Consider the following 18,544-nt stretch of genomic DNA (forward strand, 5'->3'; position numbering starts at 1 on the left):
CCCTCCCTCTTTGCAACAGGTGCTATTTCAGAGAACTGCTCACTTTAGAATATAATGAGGTTCACCCTTTTTGAAAATGAAGGTGATTAAGAAGAATAGGCTTTTCTTCATGTTGCTACAGCCTAGCGCTGTAATGGGATCCTTCCGTTCACTGTTTCCATATTTTCCAGTGCGTAAAATCTTTTACCAGAGGGAGGGGACCCCATACAAACCCCTACTGAATGATGATGCTGTAGAGCAGAAAGGCAAAACCAGCAAGATGTATCTACTTCATCAAAGTTACACGACACTGACAAAGTTCTCAGTTCCACAGCGCTATTCTAGCAGATTTTATACCACCAGCAGCATTTATTGTAATAACCAGCAGGAATGTAATGAAACATAGTTCAGAATATATGTACCATCCTAGCAAGGGCAATTTAAATAGCCTGGTGAGATACCGCGTTCCACGATGCATCTTTTCATCCTCACAGATCTGACTCCAAAGGCAATGCCAGCAACCGGTCCAAACTTGTAAAATTTAACTTTTCACACTTTCTTTCTTTTTTGGCATTCCCAAGCAGCTTATGACACCTGAAAACTTTAAGCCACCATATGCTTCACTTGATTCCAAAATTGCTCTTCAGTTCTCTTTCTCATCCTTCAAAGGGAACCTCAACTGATAAAGGATGCGCCAGGAACATATGGGTTTAGGCCGAAAGGGCTCATACAAGTTGTGACAGATTCACTTCTCTGAGCATTAATCCACTTTAATCCAATTGGATCACATACCAAACTAGCAAAATCCTTGAGGCTTTGACAATACCAGTTCTGTTAATATTTAAAAGTTAAGAAATTCAGTAGATCCTGCGCTACTTGTAACTACATTGAGGGCTTCGACTGAGAATCTGTAAAAGGAGTTAATGAAGTAGAGACCACACACTGATAATACTCTGGGTTTTTTTCCAATAGGATGTACAGCCCCAAAACCTTGCATCAGAATGCAAGTGCTGTAAGATTGTCACGCTTCAATAATCCAGTCATTTCAAAGATGTCAAAGTAAAAGAAAAATACAAGATATAAAATGCAATTTTGATACAACTTCCTCACTGCTTGAGGAAGCAAAGTGTCCCTAAATATCTAAATGTCTCACGCAGGTACAGCAAATAAATGATCTGGGGTGGGAGATGACAATCTCTGAGACCCAAGAGGATGGGGGAAAAGATGCTGAGAGCTATAAAAAAAGCTGTCAAGTGTATCATCGTGCTGTAGCGCTCTTCTTGTTAAAGATGCAAGAGCACTTGCAGCTGTTAAATACTAAGAAGGAGAAACAGCTTAACATCCAAGTGTAGCCCTCAGAGGGGATCTTAAAGAGCAACGAGGTTTTTAAAAAGCTGATGAAAACCTGAAGGACACCAAAACTAGATGCGATACTAAGAAAAAACACCCAACAAATACAATTCTAAAATATATCAAAACATACATAAAACCCTATGTATAAAAGCCTTCCTCAAAGACCCTGAAGTAAGAAATGCTGCTTACTCACGTACACGACATTTGTACCCAATTCAATAAACTAATGTTGTGACTGCCGCACTCTGCACTCAAATGCAATAGAAAACCAAGGTCTTGACCAGCTGCAGTCTTGAAAGATATCAGGGCTCTCAGGAAGAGCAGACGTTACTCTGTGTTCAGGGTGACTCCATCCCGGCCATTTCTCTTTGCTTCCAATTTTCATGGGCAAGCGTACGCTGATTCACTCCGAGCCCTGCACAGTACGGCACAGGAAACAGGTTTATTCCAGAAGATGCTGCAGTGACAGACTCAAAATAAATGAAAGGACTTCAGGATGTAATAAAAATAAATGACGGGACTTCAGGATGTTAAAACATTTTCTATCCCAAGGTCATCCACACAAAACCTATTATGGATTCTGTAATAATAGAAGCAGTCGCTTCATTGAAATTAATTTATTTTGAGAATATCCCCTTTAATCCTCCATGCATTTTTTAGCACAAAAAGTTGGATTTTATCACAACCTCCTTCATAAAACTTAATATTGTATGTCTGGTAATGTGGCTGTTTCAACAGTTCCTCATTGGAAATCCCACACCTGCGAAACCTTGGCAACACTGTCAGTAAGTGACCTACACAACGTTTAATAGAAAAATTTTACTGAATATCCTCTGTTTAATGTAAACAAGGCAGGAGGCAAAACAAGGAGTATATATTTTATATAGTTGCACTATTTTACAGGGCACAGAAAGTATTGAGGATCACGGTTTGAAAACCCTGTATGATATGCAATATCAGATATGGATTTTCCAGGTAGCCCCGAGTCTACTACATTATCTTTCAATTTTACTTAGCACTTCACTTTAGTATTTCCTTTAACAAGACAAATAGCAATAATAAAATGTCATCTGTGAAATTACACAGCAGGTTATGGTAGAAATTACCACGCATTTACAAAGCCATTCCACGATTACTTGTGCCCTGTAAAATCAAGTGCAACAATCTTTACACTAATCGTAGTGTAAGCAAGCTCGGGATTCTGGTCCTTATATATATATATATATATATGTATATATATACATAGGTGATGTACAACCAGACTCAAGCTGTGTATCAAATCACAGCTTTTATATTGCACAGACAAATACATAGTAAGAACATTACACAGACAGGATCTGAATACCAGGAATATTACAGTCATATGAGAAACTAAGGACAAACTTGTTCTACCAGAGCTAGCACATGGCATATTACAAAATTTTCTATATCGGAGTCTAAATCAAATACATACTATAAATGGAAAAAAAGTAAAAAATGTGTCTATTTACACACATGTGCATCAGGGTTAAAATGTGGTTTGGATCTGCTTTTTGACATCAAAAATTATTCTAGTATTACCTCTCAAGTATTTCAATCTAATACTATAGGCCGTATTTTCTAACGTGATAAGCACTTGCATTTCCCACTGACATCTGGAGGATCTGCATATGCTGTGAACTTCAGGCCGTATATTTTCTCAGGTGTCCATCTCTGGGTAATAAATAACCACATACAAACACACGCACACAGAAACACAATGGGCACCGCAATGACATGCATAGATTGGAAAGGTGAAAACATGGACCTGAACTAATTCTAACCTTTTTTTTTTTTTTTAAAAAAAAAAGTGCATGGAAAATATCACCACAAAAAATAATTAAATGAGTTCCATCTCTTAAGGAAGATTAAATCACTTCTACAAAAATAAAGGTCATTGTCATCATGTATAGTAACTAAGGGTTTGTAGGCAGCACTCACAAAAACAGTTTAGGCTAAAGATACTTTAAGGATTGCTTCACTTCTGTCAGGATGGATCCATGTCTTGTAAGTTTATCAACTAACATTTGGTTTGCAGGAACATCCCCAATGTTGCTGGAGACTGAACAATTATATCCTGAATTTAAGAGTTTTAAATTTAATAGTTATATCTACTTATTTTTCTCATGGACCAGCACGAAGGAATTGTGTTTGCAGCTCGGTAGACTGTTTTGCATTACAATGCCACAGAGGTTGCAGCAGTCCTTCCAGAAGCTGACTGATACAATTCCTTACAGTGTAATGAGCGCAGGTATCGGTGAAAACAACAACAACAACAACAATAACAAAAGAGGTGATGTTAATGCTTTCATTTGAGATTACGCATCTCTTGAATGGCTTTATAAATTGTTATATTACTTGGAATGCTCTTGCAAGTTTTGTTTAACATTTCTCTCACTTTCATTTCTAGTAGTATTATCACTTCCAGTTTCCACTGAAATTGGGACATGCGAAGTATTCTGGAATATACACTTAAAAAAAATAAATAATGAAAATAGAAAATTTGAGGAAAAAGTAATTAAGCTCAAGCAAAACCAACGAAGACCCAAATTCAGTAAAGCATCAGCATTTGTGCTCAACAGCTTAACTTTGTTCACATAAGAGATTGTGATTTAGGAATAAAATTCTTGAAATTAAGCTTATGTTTAACTGCTTTGCTGAATTGGGTCCTTATTTATAACAAATGCATGTATTAAACATCACTCTGCATAGACAATTACATGTTCTAAACTATGTGTCTGCTATGTTACATTAACGAAGCTTCTAATGTGGACTGACTGCGATACAATACATATCACTAAAAATTATTTGCTACTTTCAAGGTATGTTTCTAAACAACAAAAATGAAGAAGTGTCATTTTTTTAAACTTTACCTTACTATGCTACTTTGACCTGAAAATACTTTGTGGCTAAATTCAGCAAAAAAAAAAGGAGGTGAGGAAGTGAAACATGCTTTTGTTTGCCAGATAAATGCAAAAAAGTACAAAAGTACTTTTTTGTACAAAAGCCTCCCAGTACAGGCAGCCACTGAATACAGGTTTTATGTGCCAAAATGTTTCCCCAGTTCCAGAACTGCTCTCTCCAGCTGAACCTGTACTGGAAGCTTTTACAGCAGGACTCTCTTCACTGCTGTGACAAGAATAAATTTAGCCCATTAACTGTGACACTGTTCTAATTAACCTGCTAACTTAAAAGGCTTTTCAACATCCAGGTTCCATAAACATTAAAAAAAAAAGACCTCAAAAGGCATGGATTCAGAGCAGAATCTGATTCTAGGTACAGTCATGTAAATCCAGAAAAATCCTAGTGACTGAGTACATTAGTCCATATTTGTGTATGAGCAACCATATCTAAAAAGGGCATTAGCTGTGCAAACAGGATAGTAGGAAAGACAAACAAAGAAATACAATGTAAACACAAGGAGCTAAACCCTACCTTGCCTGCCTATGCTATTGGGTTCATAGGAGGGGAAAGAGGTACTACGCAGCTGTGCAGAGAGCAGGACAGGTCTCTCACCCCAGTCACTCAGTGAGACTTGAAGGTTAAAGCACGGCTACCCGAACCTGCCAGTGCACATGTGGCAGTGAGCAGCGACAACTGTCTGAGGCGCAGGCTGCCATCACGCTAGAGAACTGGAAGCAAAGCATGCCGAAGTCTGGATGGCCCTGCACTTGCAATGCAAATGCCTGCCCTGGCTGATAGCATCCATATTGAAAAAGATTCATTTCTGCATCCCAGCACTATGAAAAGCAGGCGTAAATTTTGGTCCTATATATGGTATCAATGCTTTAACTGAATTGGCATCAGGCAATCTTTTGCTGGGCGCTACTGCTATGGTTAGCTAAGCAATAAAAACATTTCTAAAAATGACAGAATGTTTATGCTGCCAATTTTCAAGGCACAAAAGAGTCTTAAACCAATTCAGGCTAAATACCAATTTAAAAGAAATTAAAAATACTGTTTCAACAACAACTACCGATGACCTATAATTAACTTCCCTGAAAAGGTGACACGAGTCAAGCAACTGGAGTTCACATGCAAAAACCTAAAGCAAATCTAGTTACACAGATAACCTGAAGAGCAATCACTTGGAATGACAGAGACAAACATGCTAGAAACATGTACACTTCAGATATATTTGTTATGGATGTGATGCTGAATCAGGATTAATTCCATTAGTATTGATTTTATACTGATATATCTCTTGGAGTAATCCATTGGGGAATCAAGCTCAGAGTTGTCTTTAAGATTCACCAAAACAAAAATGATCCCGCATTAATATATCCCACTGTATATGGACTGGTGGATTTTTTGAACCTCTCTTCATTTTTAATAACATACATTGCAACTATAGTTGTGATTTCCTTTCACATATCCAACTGAAAAGAAAAAGAATTAAGACATAAAAATGTTATAAAATTAATTTGCTTTTTAAAAGTAATATGGTCACAAGAAGCGAATTGGTGCATGTGAGCCCCAGAACATACAAAAGACCCAACTCTATAAACGTTGTCATTATAACACAATAACCAAGGTCTGATGTCTGTGGTTCTTCATGCAGCTTTTGCAGCTCTTCACACAGTGGCTAGAAATGCTAGGTATTGGTTTCGCCCAAAATGCCTTCAGTCATGTTCTAGGTCCATTTGAATCCCTCTCTCTTGCCATGTCAACATCTGGTGAAAGTAACTTGTCTTCCAATTCTGCCAAATGTCAACTGACACTCTGCCAGGAGGCACCACCTCTTCTTATCCGGGTGTTGTCAATAGTCTTTTCGACTGAAACGGTCTAGGTGGTTTTACAGCCTGGCTACTCATCAAGGCTGCTTATGGTGTAGATGAGGCATGATACTTCACAAATGCAATTGCTGCCAGCTCTTTGCAGAATTCTTCCAGCACAATCACGCCCTCTAGTAACGTCATATGGTCAATGCTGAGAAAGAGAAAAAAAACCAGCAGAGAATCAGGACTGGCACACACAAAAACCAGCCGTGGGTCTTGAAGATGCAATGTGTTTACTCACATGGGCCCTTCTGGCTCCAAGCCCAGCAGGCGTTTTCTGACGAGCAGAAGTTTGGGAGTGAAATCTGGGATGCGCTGGATTCTGACCATGAGGTCCCCAACGACCTGTAAAGCACAATCCCATCAGCACACAAAATTAACACCTTGGCAGCAAGGTTAAATGACAGCCTTCAGTGCCCAGGACGCAGACCCACTTCAGCATCCCCACAGGCTCACCAAACAACACGCAGAGTACCTGCTCTGCCGTCAAAAAAGCGTGAGTGGGTGCAGAAAGCAAAGGATACAAAAAGACAGGAACTCTTGAGCCTTACTTGCTGTTGCCACAAATGGCATTACTTAATTATGTCAATGATTAATTTGTCTTAGTAAATGTCGATGCAGGCAATTGACCAGTAAATTCCTGGGTTTAGGGAAAGCACAAGGGGAGAGAGTGAAGATTATACTTTGAAATGGGCAGGGCTGCTGGGAAAAAGGGAGCTAAGCCCTCTGTTAGTATGGGCAAACACCATTAATAGGCTCCTGACCAGCCTAATAACAGCTGCTGCGTGGGGTAGGCGAGGGATCTCCGACTGAGAAGACTGCAGTGTGACAGGCACCCAGCCAGCACTTCTAGGATGCAGGTCTGGCAGGAGGAGATGGAATCAGAGACGGAAAGGAAGGGGACTTTTGAAAAATCCAGGACTTCATTATCAAGAACGGCCTTCATCAGAAAAAAAAGAGGATGAGCAGAAATATACATCCAGGCACAGGGTACTCAGGAGTGTCCTTTGCTTTTGTGTGAATCAAAGCCATCTTCTTCCCATCCAGGTGCAAACCTGTACTCGGCCTGTTCTCACAGCACTACCTGACCTTGCCTGCAAGTGACAACGATGTGACCTAGTCCCGTTTAAAGCAACATCATTGCCAGAGGGGATGTTTTGATCTATACAATGAAACTAAGCAAACAAACAATTTTGAAGACATGAGGACACAGAAACACATTTTCCAATGTTTTTGGTAGAAAATCCAAAATCTTGATTCAAATCAAGAGCATAAGTATCTACTTTCAGTGAGAAACCATTTGCCAACTTAAACTAGCCAGCAACTACTACCAGTAACTACAAAGTTACTAAATATATCACTGCTGTATAGCCATATGTAAATATTAACTGTGTGTTTACTCACCCTGACAATAACAGAGAAGAGAGACCTGCAGCCAGAAGCTAGGTTTACATAAGGATCCAAAAGGTATTCGTGTATATGAGGATGGGGAAACAAGGACAGTTTGGACAACACTGACGTAACTTGTAAATTCACATCATAGGGCTGCAAAAAAAAAGGAAAACACAGTGCTTAGTTATTTTCATGCTGGCTTCTTTCATCCAGCCAGTGTTTATTTAACTACTAGAACCTCATATATAGGGTTCTGAATATATAAAAAGTTAGATTAGAAGACAGGCCCAAAACTTCTGCTTTCCAAAACAGGAGTGATGCGAATATGGCAGTTAGGTATTAGATGTTATCTGTAGAACTGCTACAACCACTTGAAGCTTTTGCACGCTTGTTTACTGTAGGATAAGTCCTCTTCCTCTAAAACATTTCTTAGCACAGTAGCTAAACAAATAGCATAGAATCAGCCTAGATTAAAGATCTGCTTGCTTCTGTGAAGTATATGAGCTCAGGAAACAGAGAGAGACAAATCCATGTTTACAGCTAATATGGTATTATTTCTCTTCTTCTACTTTGTTTTTTCTTGGAAAGAACCATTGCAGAAGGCCTGGTCATCTTGTGGCAGCATGCTACGGGAGATGAGACCGTCCTGGGCTGGGAAAGCAGCATGAAATTCTGAGCTGCTTCTCTACCTCCTTTCCCCAAATCAACTAAATGGGAGAGGCAATACTGTCAGATGCTGGAAGATGCTAATAGGTCATAAGGAAAAAAATAGCTACTAACTTTCTAGGAAAAAAATAGTGCCTAGCTTAAAGGATTTTACCATTCTAGTGAGACACTCATTTCCATAAAATGGAAGCTTCTTTATGTCCCAAGTACTTTTTTTTTTCCATCGTTGATTTTCTCATCACAGTGAAAACAAGCTGACATTTTAATTCAGGCCCAAATTTGCAAATGAGTAGAATATCCTTCCATCTATTCAGTGGTGGAACAGACTACGTTGACAAGAGATGGACAGACGTTCCCTTGGTACACCCCTATGCCAGCCTGAAGATGTCACCAGCACCCAGATGGTTTAACTTAACCTTGCTGATTTTACCTGAAGTGGATTACAGGGCCCTCATTCAATCTCTTTGACTGCATATTGGCAGTAACATCCTCAGTGGCATAATCACATCTGAAAGAGGATGATTTTATGGCCTCAAATTATCATCTTTACGCTCTCTAGTTAGCATCCCACTGAAGAATCAGAGAACAGATTCTTCCCTTTTCCAGACTGTAAGATTTGGAAGAATTCAGCTTCAGATTAAGATAGATATATTTAGATATGTCTACATGTCTAAGCTCGCATTAGCCTACTCAACAGAGACCTGACACCTGATACACTTGCCTACACACAAACATCTCGTGCCATCTCAGATGCTCAAGATCTGCTGGTCTCTTGATGGTTCCACAGAGGGTGGATCCTGCAAGATCCGTCTTGTAACCACAAGCTTGTGGGAATATCTTGGGCATCACAAAAACAGCAACAGATACCTCAGTTCAGGCAACCGAGTTGAGTTGACTGAAAGGTCAATACAGTCAAGGAAGCTGAGATGGTGATTCACTTCGCACTAGAGGAGACACCTACTTGCTTTTCAGTCTAACAGCTCCAGAGACTACCGGGGCTGTTCTGACAAAATTTCCACTGACTAGATGTGGACACCCAACTAATATTTAGGTACCTTATTCCTGAATTCATTACCACACACTGTTGCATTGCAAAGGAAGTTGTCTTATAGATCTTTCGAAGTGAAAGCACATACTTCTCCCAGTCAGTAGCAGTTATTTCTGTACTTGATATTCCAGCAATAGATTCATCCCAAACTTCTAACAAATGAAGCTTTCAGCCCCTGGACCAGAGATGTTATAGGTAAAAGAGATCACTACATTTTGAGTTATTGTGGAAAAGTTACTCTGCAGACAGAGACACAAATTCCTTCCATAAATCCATTCCACTGCCTACCTAGCCGAACTGTAGGAGAAGGTCTTTAGAGTTGTCTGAGTCAGTCAATTCATTAGGAAGCTTTGAAGCCATGAGCATTATCTGGTGTTCACAAGAAGAGAAGGAAACAAAGTAGTAACACGTGCTGCATTGTTCAGACAGATTGCTGTTGTGATTTGAACTAATTGAGAGCATTAAGGAAAGCTGCTTCTTCACACAGAGCTTTTATTTCTGTCCATATGTCAGCAGACTCAGTAAGACAGCCTTACATCAGATAACATCCTAAAAAAATTCTCTATAACTAAAAAGGTTAAAACCAGGAAAATTTGCAGTTCAGGAAATTTTTACAAAATTCTTAGGAAGCAGACAGTTCCACAGAAATGTTTAATATTAACAGGAGGAAGGAGATACTGTCTAGCAGATGAGGTACTGGATTTGAACAGCCTTGAAACAAGTACTTCACTTGTGTGCCTCAGCTGTCTTCTGTCAGAAACTAAGTTAATGATACCTACCACCTCTGCAAAGTTTTCTGCTATCTACTGATAAAAACTGATAAAAACACAAGAACTACCTATAGTATTGTGACAAAGCAAAAAAGACATTGAACGCAACCTGTAAGTAGTACTGTGTCCCCACTAAAGGCTTTTCAACATTTTTCACTTTATCTGGACATTAGCACCCATTATGTCAAATTTGTCATTGACAGGACCCAGGTTTTGTTGTTCTGGGTTTTGGGGGTTTTTTTTCTATATGTGATTTATGTGTTTCACTGTGAATAATCCCTAAGAATTTCAGTTTGTTTTTTAGGACAGGGTTTTGGTATGATATGATAAGAATTTACCCCTTCTGTCTGATTCAGGCAGTTCATTTTAATTCTTCTGGAGTCAAGAACCATTTTTGACACCACAGATCGTAACACCTTGCTTGACTAACCCAAATGTGTGTCATGCTGACAGGTAGTATATCAAAATGGGCACTGTGCTTCCATGCCAGATGCTACTTTTGTTGTAAGCATACGTATCTGACACTCAGGTGTTTCTCAGGGGATGTAACTTGGGTTCTTTACTTTTTGTAATTTATGTGTCATTGCTCAGACAAGGTTTTCATACGCGTGAGGCTTGTTTTTCCTAAGAGCTGATGATGCCCAGTTTTCTTCATGACTCTAATCTACAACCATTTCAGCTAGTGAAGTGTGCAGAACATGTTTACTGGAAACAAAACCCTGAGAATACACAATACAGCAATAGAAGTATTTGGTTTTCTTTTCTGACTTCTGAATTATAAAAGTTGGTACTCTCAAACATCCTTCTCCCCTGAACACTCACAGAGCTGACCTAGAGGCTACTACTGGCTTCCTGACATGTTTCCTACGCATTTATGTGATCAAGTGGCTCTTGTCCTGCTTATGACGAGGAAATCTGGCACTACCATAGCTAACTGTTTATTCTGTAGATAGCTCCACATGCAAAACAGAAAAGAACTGTTCAAACTTCTGAAACTGGTACTACTGCATCTGTATCAACTCCAGCTGGCATTACAGGGAGGGTAACCTAGACTTTCAGGGCTCGTTTTCACTGGCAAGAAAAGTTATCTTCTTGATCTAAAGCAGCAACATTGACATGACTAACTTAAGTCCAGAGTTTAGAGAAGGCAAAGAAACATTAAGTTTTCACACAGGGCAACCTCCTTTTCACCTCCCTGACCCTTCACTTTGCTTCTCCCCAGAAAGACTAGGTCATGCAGGCTGGCTAAATACAGAAACAAATGCACATCAGGAAAATTCACTTTCTTTAAATTCCTTTGTACTAATCTGGGTCTGACATGTCATACCTCCTTTTCAGAACAAGGAGCCAGTCAGATCATATCTCATGTGTTTCCCCTTGGCAGCTATACTTTTATTATTTGAAGATAACCAAACAGGAAAAAAAAAACCTACATTGCAGATGGAAAAGGATACCTTCTAGAAACTTTCCATGCACTGATAACAGTTTTTTCTAACTGTGAAAAAATAGGGGAAATGTTAGCAGTGATACAGTAAGTTCTTTTCATCTTACACAGTGACGTAAACTGCTTCCAGAACACGACTTCAGATTGAAGTTGACTGAAATGTGGCAGAAAGGAGCCGTACAGTATTTTATTTACTGAAAAATGTACATGCTTTCTAAGTGTATACGCTAGAAAATGGGAACAGAATCAGTGATGCTAAGACTGAAGGATTCCTAAGATACTATCTTACCCTCTCCTTTTACTTAAGGGATATTCTTGTCTTACTCATTAATTTAAATTATATTTCTGGTCAAGAAAACATTTGGTACACAAAAAAAGTGGATAACAATGATAAGAGAGTTTTTGTTCATAGAATCATAGAATGCTTTGGGATGGAAGGGACCTTTAAAGGTCATCTAGTCCATCCCCCCTGCAACTGGCAGGGACATCTACAACCAGATCAGGTTGTTCTCTACTTTTGTTGAGAATGCTGATCACTATAATATCCTGCAATCTAGAGAGACCTGCACCAAGGCCACGGGACATTACACAATAATACGATGCTCTAATAGACATTTGAGTGATGGGAATCCATGGGACCTTGGAGATGAGCCCTTTCGTAGTGATGAAAGTATCAGAAATGGAATTCATAACCTGCTTTTCCTTACCTGATCAAGAATCCTGCCCATTCTTTCAAACAGGACTTTCAAGAAGTGTCCTTCAAAAAATGCTGCTTCTAAATTGCACTTTTCCAAAGATCTGGGAGATCCAGGCCACTCCCACCGTAAGCAGATGACACAATAATCCCGGAACTAGAAAAAAGTAGTGAGGAAAACAGATTCAAACCTCCATGGAAACCATTTCTTTCCTTTTAATAGTCCATATGCCTTAAAACTATAATCTGTAGCTACATGAAAAATCTAAGGCCCAAAAGAACAGTCATTCTATAATAAACATGATCGGTTTCTATGCAGGCACCTCATTTTCTTCTAGACATTCATGCTATTAGGGTAGTTTCAAAAACACAATGGGTAGAGAACAGAGCTCCCAAAAAGCAGCTGGGGTCCAAGAGAAAGCAAAGCCAACAATACACATCCTGATCAGGGTTCTTCTAAAGCAGGACCTGCATTCATATACATTCTTGTTGTCAGTACATTACCACACTTTCACTGTATTATCTGTAGCTTATCTTGCTATCCAATCTATAGTGCTCCCTAATTCCTGGGACAGGAAAGGCACATGTATATGCAGAAGATACAAATGAAAAAAGTACGTCAGGGCTTCCTCTGCCCTCTCTTTGTTTCCTATCACCCATAACAAGTCTTTTTCAACCTCTACCTCTGCCTCTGATTTGCTGTGAGCTGCCTGATGTCTCACTTTCAAGGAATTATACCTTGAAAGGAGCACAGGTTATAGCAGTGAAAATAAGGAACACAGGAATAAACAGTGGCAATAGAGAGACAAAACAGACTCAGAAATTCTTCACTGCATGTAGCTTACCTACTTGTGCAGGCTTCCAGGAATAGAAATATGGAAGCAGAACAGCTATTAGGATGTAATAACAGCAACAGGCAGGGCTATTCTTAGGGGGGAAATATTTTAAGAGTAGCCATATCATTGTCAGGAAGTGACAGAAACCAATTCTGTTCTCTAATAACTCCCAGAATACTCTTTTTCCCAAGGCATGAAAGAAATACAAAGATGATATGTGTTTTCTGGCATCCAAGAATAGAACATAGAGGAATTTTACATCAACCTTTGTTTCTTTATTCTCTGTTTTCTATTCCCTTTCTTTTCAGGAGAGACTACAGATAGAACAACATAATAGAGAAATCCAAGCTTCCCATCTTAATCTGCTGATATCATAATTCAGAGCTTATGGAATTTTTGAAGTACCTACTAAATATAGCTCTCGCAGTTACTCTACTCCTTTGCATATGTTTTTCTATTCTAGAAGATTCACAGGACTTCAATAAGAAAGCTGCAAATAAACAGTGATTGTCCTCTGACCAAGGAAACTTTATATTATGTTTGTAAAAGCAAAACCTGCATTTATTTCAAAACAGTAAATCATAAAGCTTTCCCTACCTACCAAAACTCCCAACTTCAAACCTGAATGCCTTAGGCTGCGCATTCCCTGTGATGAGCCTTTATTTTTAAAGTCCCACATTGCATAACTCCTATGCAGCATTTTAATTTCCCTTTAGTCCTCTCAAACAGCTTGGCAGGCAATTCTCCAAGAGAATGCAGATAAATGCAAAATCAAATTAAGAATCTATCTGCAGTTCAGATTTTCTCTCAGTGTATTTGTTATATCAATATTAATGCATTTAATGCCATCTATTATTCCCACTGGAGTAATATAAGGTGGATTCACCGTCAAAAGATCTCCAAAGGTAACTTTTCATTAGAAAATAAAAATTGAATTTTCCCATCTTCCATTATCAAAAGATGCATTTAGTAGGACTATTTATAGAACCATTTGTATATGCTCATAAGCATTTCAAATTCTCAAGGACTAAGGAAGACTTCACTGACTTACTTGTCTGTGAGCATCTCTGAGGTAAGTATCATAACCTGTACCCTCCACATGGTATGACGACTTAGCTTCATCAGGTACAAGACAGAGAAAACTAAAGAGAAAAAAAGTACGTTAATGAATATCTATAACCCACAGAGCACCAGATCAATACTTTCTCATCATGTGTAACAGTGTACACAATACTGAATTGTCCGGCCAATTAATCCACAGAGTCTACCATAACTTTATGTGAAGAACAGAGAATACAAAATCTATCTAAGCACATCTATTCTAACTACTGTTCGTAATAACAAGATACATACTTCAGAACTTTTGTATCTAGCACTAGAGATAAAAACCTCAGTGGAGGATTTTCTGAGAATTAGCAGACAGAATGGAGATGAAAAGGAATATTCGTAACCAGGTCAAGTATTTGCTAAAGGTCAGACTCCATCTTACTAGAGCATATGGAGAATTTACTGGAGAATAAATGAGCCAAAAGAGAAGGAGAATTACAGTTAAAATTCTTCGTAACCTACTGCATAAGCAGTTTTATGTACCACAGTTTGCTGTGGTAAAAAATGAACATCTAAGAACATACAGGAATATTTGCATATAAATGTCCCAGTTACAAATATCATTGCCTTTGCCAGGTATGTAGTGTAAATGCTGTATGTCCCTATTACTTCACCAATATCTGACCTAAAAAGCATCAGGAAATTCTGAATCTTAGTAGAGAGGAACTGTCCTTAAAAAATAAATATAAACCCCTGAAATTTCTGGACAGCAAAATAAAACTCATTCTTTGGACCCTGTTTCCAAATTTCAGCTTTCTCCACACCCCAAGAACTGCTGGAGGCTCCTGTAAGATTTATATGCAGAAATATGTAGTAGCTGACTTTTCGTACAGAGTCCATCTTATCTGAAAAAAATACAAATCTGCAAAACACTGCAAATACTGAAAACAATTCTATTCACTGATGGAGATTACATTTGAGGTGAATTTAGGAGAGTGTTCTTTGCGTCTTTGCTCCAAACCATGTCCACCATAAACTATATATAGCAGCACTGGGGGAACGAGGGCAAGAAGTGACGATGACATTCTGTGCCGACTGTCCTCAGGCTGTTTGCTTCCTTTGGCTAACACCTTTGATTATTTCTGGATAAGTAGATAGGTCAGCCCTGAAATACCAGTGCTGCTTTGCTACTGTGTATTAACAGAGCAAACAGCGTTTGTCCTAATATTAGTTGCTAAGAGAATTACCATCACTAAGTTGCTTAGAGCAGAGCCTGCCCTCTTTGTGATATCCAATTTGCAGTACATCTAACATGCACAAAGGTATGTTACAGGTGACAGAGATGCCCCTTGATTTTCATGGAATAGAAGGTTATCTCTAGCACGGCAATTATTTGCTTTTATATATGTGTTTAAGGAACTTCAGGAAGTTTGAAGGGTTTTTTCCCCTAAAACTTTTATAGCAAGGCTCCCCAAACTTCTCCAGGGAGGCCAAGTCCTGTAACAGCAGTTTAAGCATAGCAAATATTTTTGAGAAAAGAAAGCTTTATAATCAATATGGCTTTCATCATGAATTCTGAGTATTCAACTAGACTATTAGCTGTAAAGTTCTTCTATTTTCCTCATTTATGTTGAATTACTTTTACTTATTGTAAGCTGTAATCTTTCAGGAGTAGCTTTCTGATAAAATGCCACATAATTTCCTTCTGTGGAGTCATTTTACCAGCTGGCACAGAATAACATCCATTACAGAGTACATTTGATTTGCACAGTATGTGCAGACACCCACACATTCAGAGATTTCTTTAAGTGTTTGTTTCAACTTACCTATTTACAATTTTATGAACTTCAGTCTTCCCATCATTTTTTGGATGTTCTGGACTGACGGGTGGAGAAGCACTGAGCCACTCTTGAGTTGACAATGTGTTATCTGGAGACAGATCAGTAAATAACGGATCTTCCTCTAGGTCTCTGTGAGGTTATATTAGACAAAAACATAATCATTCACAGAATGTTATGGAAGGCAGGAAAATCTCTGGGTCAAAACGCATGCTTTCTGTTTTTCATCTCTGAACAACTAGGATGTTTTCCAGAACACTATCATATGCACATCTTTTTACCTAATTAATATGCAAAAATAGTAACCTTTACAAATGCCCAACAAACTTTGGTTTGAAGAAAAATCATAACTTCTTGATCTGAGCAACAGAGTAGACATTTTTGACTCATACAAAATCACTGCATTAAATCACTTAAACTCTTTAGCCACATTTTTACACGAGAGAGAGTTACACTCCAGGAAGTCATTAGATTATTTTAGATGACTCAGAAATACCTAAATTAAGATGCCTAAAATAGCTGATGTGACTAGTCCTTACCCCTCCATCAGTAAAAAAAAGGAGTTACGAGAGTTACGCAGGGTATTTAAAGGGATTTTATGTGAAGTGTCCCAGAAAAGTTCTTCCACCAAAAAATGATTCAAGAACATAAATGTAAGCAAGACACCTAAGTGACTGACTGCAAGAATAATCTAATTGAAAACAATACAAATATGCATAGACTTAAGCTAGGTAGGTGCGTAAGTGAACTGATATATGAAGACCTTTGAGTGCCTATTGTTCTGGAAAGAGGCTTTTGATAATTTTAGCTTTTCTGTTACTGTTCTAAAAATTTCCATAAGTTGCTGATATAATAATTTCTGCATCACTCTATGGATACGGATTAATACATAGAGCACTCAAAGTGCTATCCATGCTCACTTCCTGAAAAAAAACCTGTTTTGTTCTAAAAATAAGGATCCAAGTTAGCTGTTGTGAAAACTTGCCTTAAAAAAGAAACTTACACTGCTCCTGCAATCTGTCCATTCTCTACCACATCTTTATCTTCTTGACAGAGAGGCTTGTATTCCATATAGTTTCTTTCTTCTAAATTTCTCAGAACCAAATTATAAAGAATGTGCTCATTGGGTTTTTGCAAAAGGTGCTCAAACATTCGTAAAGTCATTATGCTGATCTGCAACATAAAAGTAAAAATTCAATAAACTGATGCATTGCTGCCTTATGCTTTTTGCCTTATATCTGATTTTTACATTGTAGAACTTTGCAATTGCTTATTTATGTTACAGAAGGAAGAAAAAATCCTAAGAAAAATTAGGAAATTGTTATACTGAATGTGCTATAAACATGGATGAAGAGTTCATACGCATTTGAAAATCAATATGTGGATGTATTTTTTCCCTGTAAAACAAAAATTTTTCTAAAAACTGACAAAACAACAATACAAAGAACATCAAGAGAACTTACAACTTAGCTTTCCATATTACAATCAGATCCATGCTGGAAGATGGTTATCATTGTGCAAGCAAGACACAGAACAGACTTAAAGTTAGTAATAAATACCCAGAATAAAACAAAGTAATACTGGGATATTGTGACTAGAGCTATAGGCTAAGCTTTTTACATGGAGATACTATGTAGGCTTTTAAAAGGAGATTGACTTTAAGCAATACAGAGACAGTTTTTAAAGACAGCTTTAGAGTGCTTAGCTTTGCAAAGATCAACTGATTTATACAGATAACTGATTTTGACAGGGTGAGCAGGTAAGCATTCTAAAAAAAATGGCTATTGAAGGCATAGATCTGTATTTCAGGCAAGCTTGTTTTTTATTTGAAAAAGTAGAGGGTGGAGGTTGTTTCATGGAAAAAATGAAACAAGCAGCTCCTGAGGAGGGATTTTACTGAAGACAATTTTTTTAACAACGTTTACTGTGTGTAAAGTGCTTAAAGTTATTGTATCGTCTTTTAATTGGCATTGTGTATATTCTCGGACCACAGTTACTTTATATATATAAAAAAAAATAACTTTAACTCTACCTCATGTGATAACATGACAGAATTGACACAACATGGAAAATAACAGCAATGCAACATATAACAAAGCACGAATTAAAATGTAATTACAGAAACCGATTTTGCCCTATCTTATAGATGAGCAAGCCCAACAACATGCGCATAAGGGGCAAGCAAATTTAGAAAAGAATCTTTATTAATGGGAACGATGTGGTAGCTGGAGAAAACAGCTTGACTTTTATTTTCTAAAGAGAATTTATAGTGCTTTTTTGCTTTTCCTTCGCAAAAAAACTTAGCTGACACAAATGTGAAAAGACCTCACAATGGTGTTTTTATAGACTCTACGGAAGACAGAACTGGCCAGCAGATACCATTATATCATTACCGCTTCTCACCTCATCCGAAATATGATCACAGTGTTCAATTAACCTGTGTCGCAACGGATGTCTGTTGATGTCTGCCAAAGTTTCTGGCTCTCTGTGTTCTCCAAGTATAAAATAAACTACTTCCTGCAGCAGGACGTCTGAAGTCACTTGACGCACAATGCGATGCAATAGTGCAGTTGATGTGAGGATTCCGATCTCTGAACTGAACAAAAAATTTCATGTCAGATATGTAGTGGATTTCAGCTGAAAAAAAAAATCAGCTTGATTCAGATTCTGTTCTGCTGTGT

The 18,544-nt window shown here is 38.1% G+C and overlaps 1 protein-coding gene across 1 annotated transcript in view; it reads right to left on the minus strand.

The window, feature by feature from the left end:
• Positions 1–1,347: 1,347 nt before the first annotated feature.
• FHIP2A (FHF complex subunit HOOK interacting protein 2A) overlaps positions 1,348–18,544 on the minus strand; it is a 37,302-nt gene continuing 20,105 nt past the window's right edge. The window contains exons 10-17 of the mRNA XM_082309772.1: positions 18,267–18,459; positions 16,867–17,036; positions 15,852–15,995; positions 14,030–14,120; positions 12,156–12,299; positions 7,533–7,673; positions 6,370–6,473; positions 1,348–6,279 (exon numbers count right to left, since the gene is read on the minus strand). Of these exons, the coding sequence (XP_082165898.1) occupies positions 6,174–6,279; positions 6,370–6,473; positions 7,533–7,673; positions 12,156–12,299; positions 14,030–14,120; positions 15,852–15,995; positions 16,867–17,036; positions 18,267–18,459 (1,093 nt within the window). The 3' untranslated portion in view covers positions 1,348–6,173. The remainder of the gene's footprint in view (positions 6,280–6,369; positions 6,474–7,532; positions 7,674–12,155; positions 12,300–14,029; positions 14,121–15,851; positions 15,996–16,866; positions 17,037–18,266; positions 18,460–18,544) is intronic.

Source organism: Platalea leucorodia (genome assembly GCF_965183815.1).
Source record: "Platalea leucorodia genome assembly, chromosome: 4".
In the NCBI taxonomy this organism is placed as follows: domain Eukaryota; kingdom Metazoa; phylum Chordata; class Aves; order Pelecaniformes; family Threskiornithidae; genus Platalea; species Platalea leucorodia.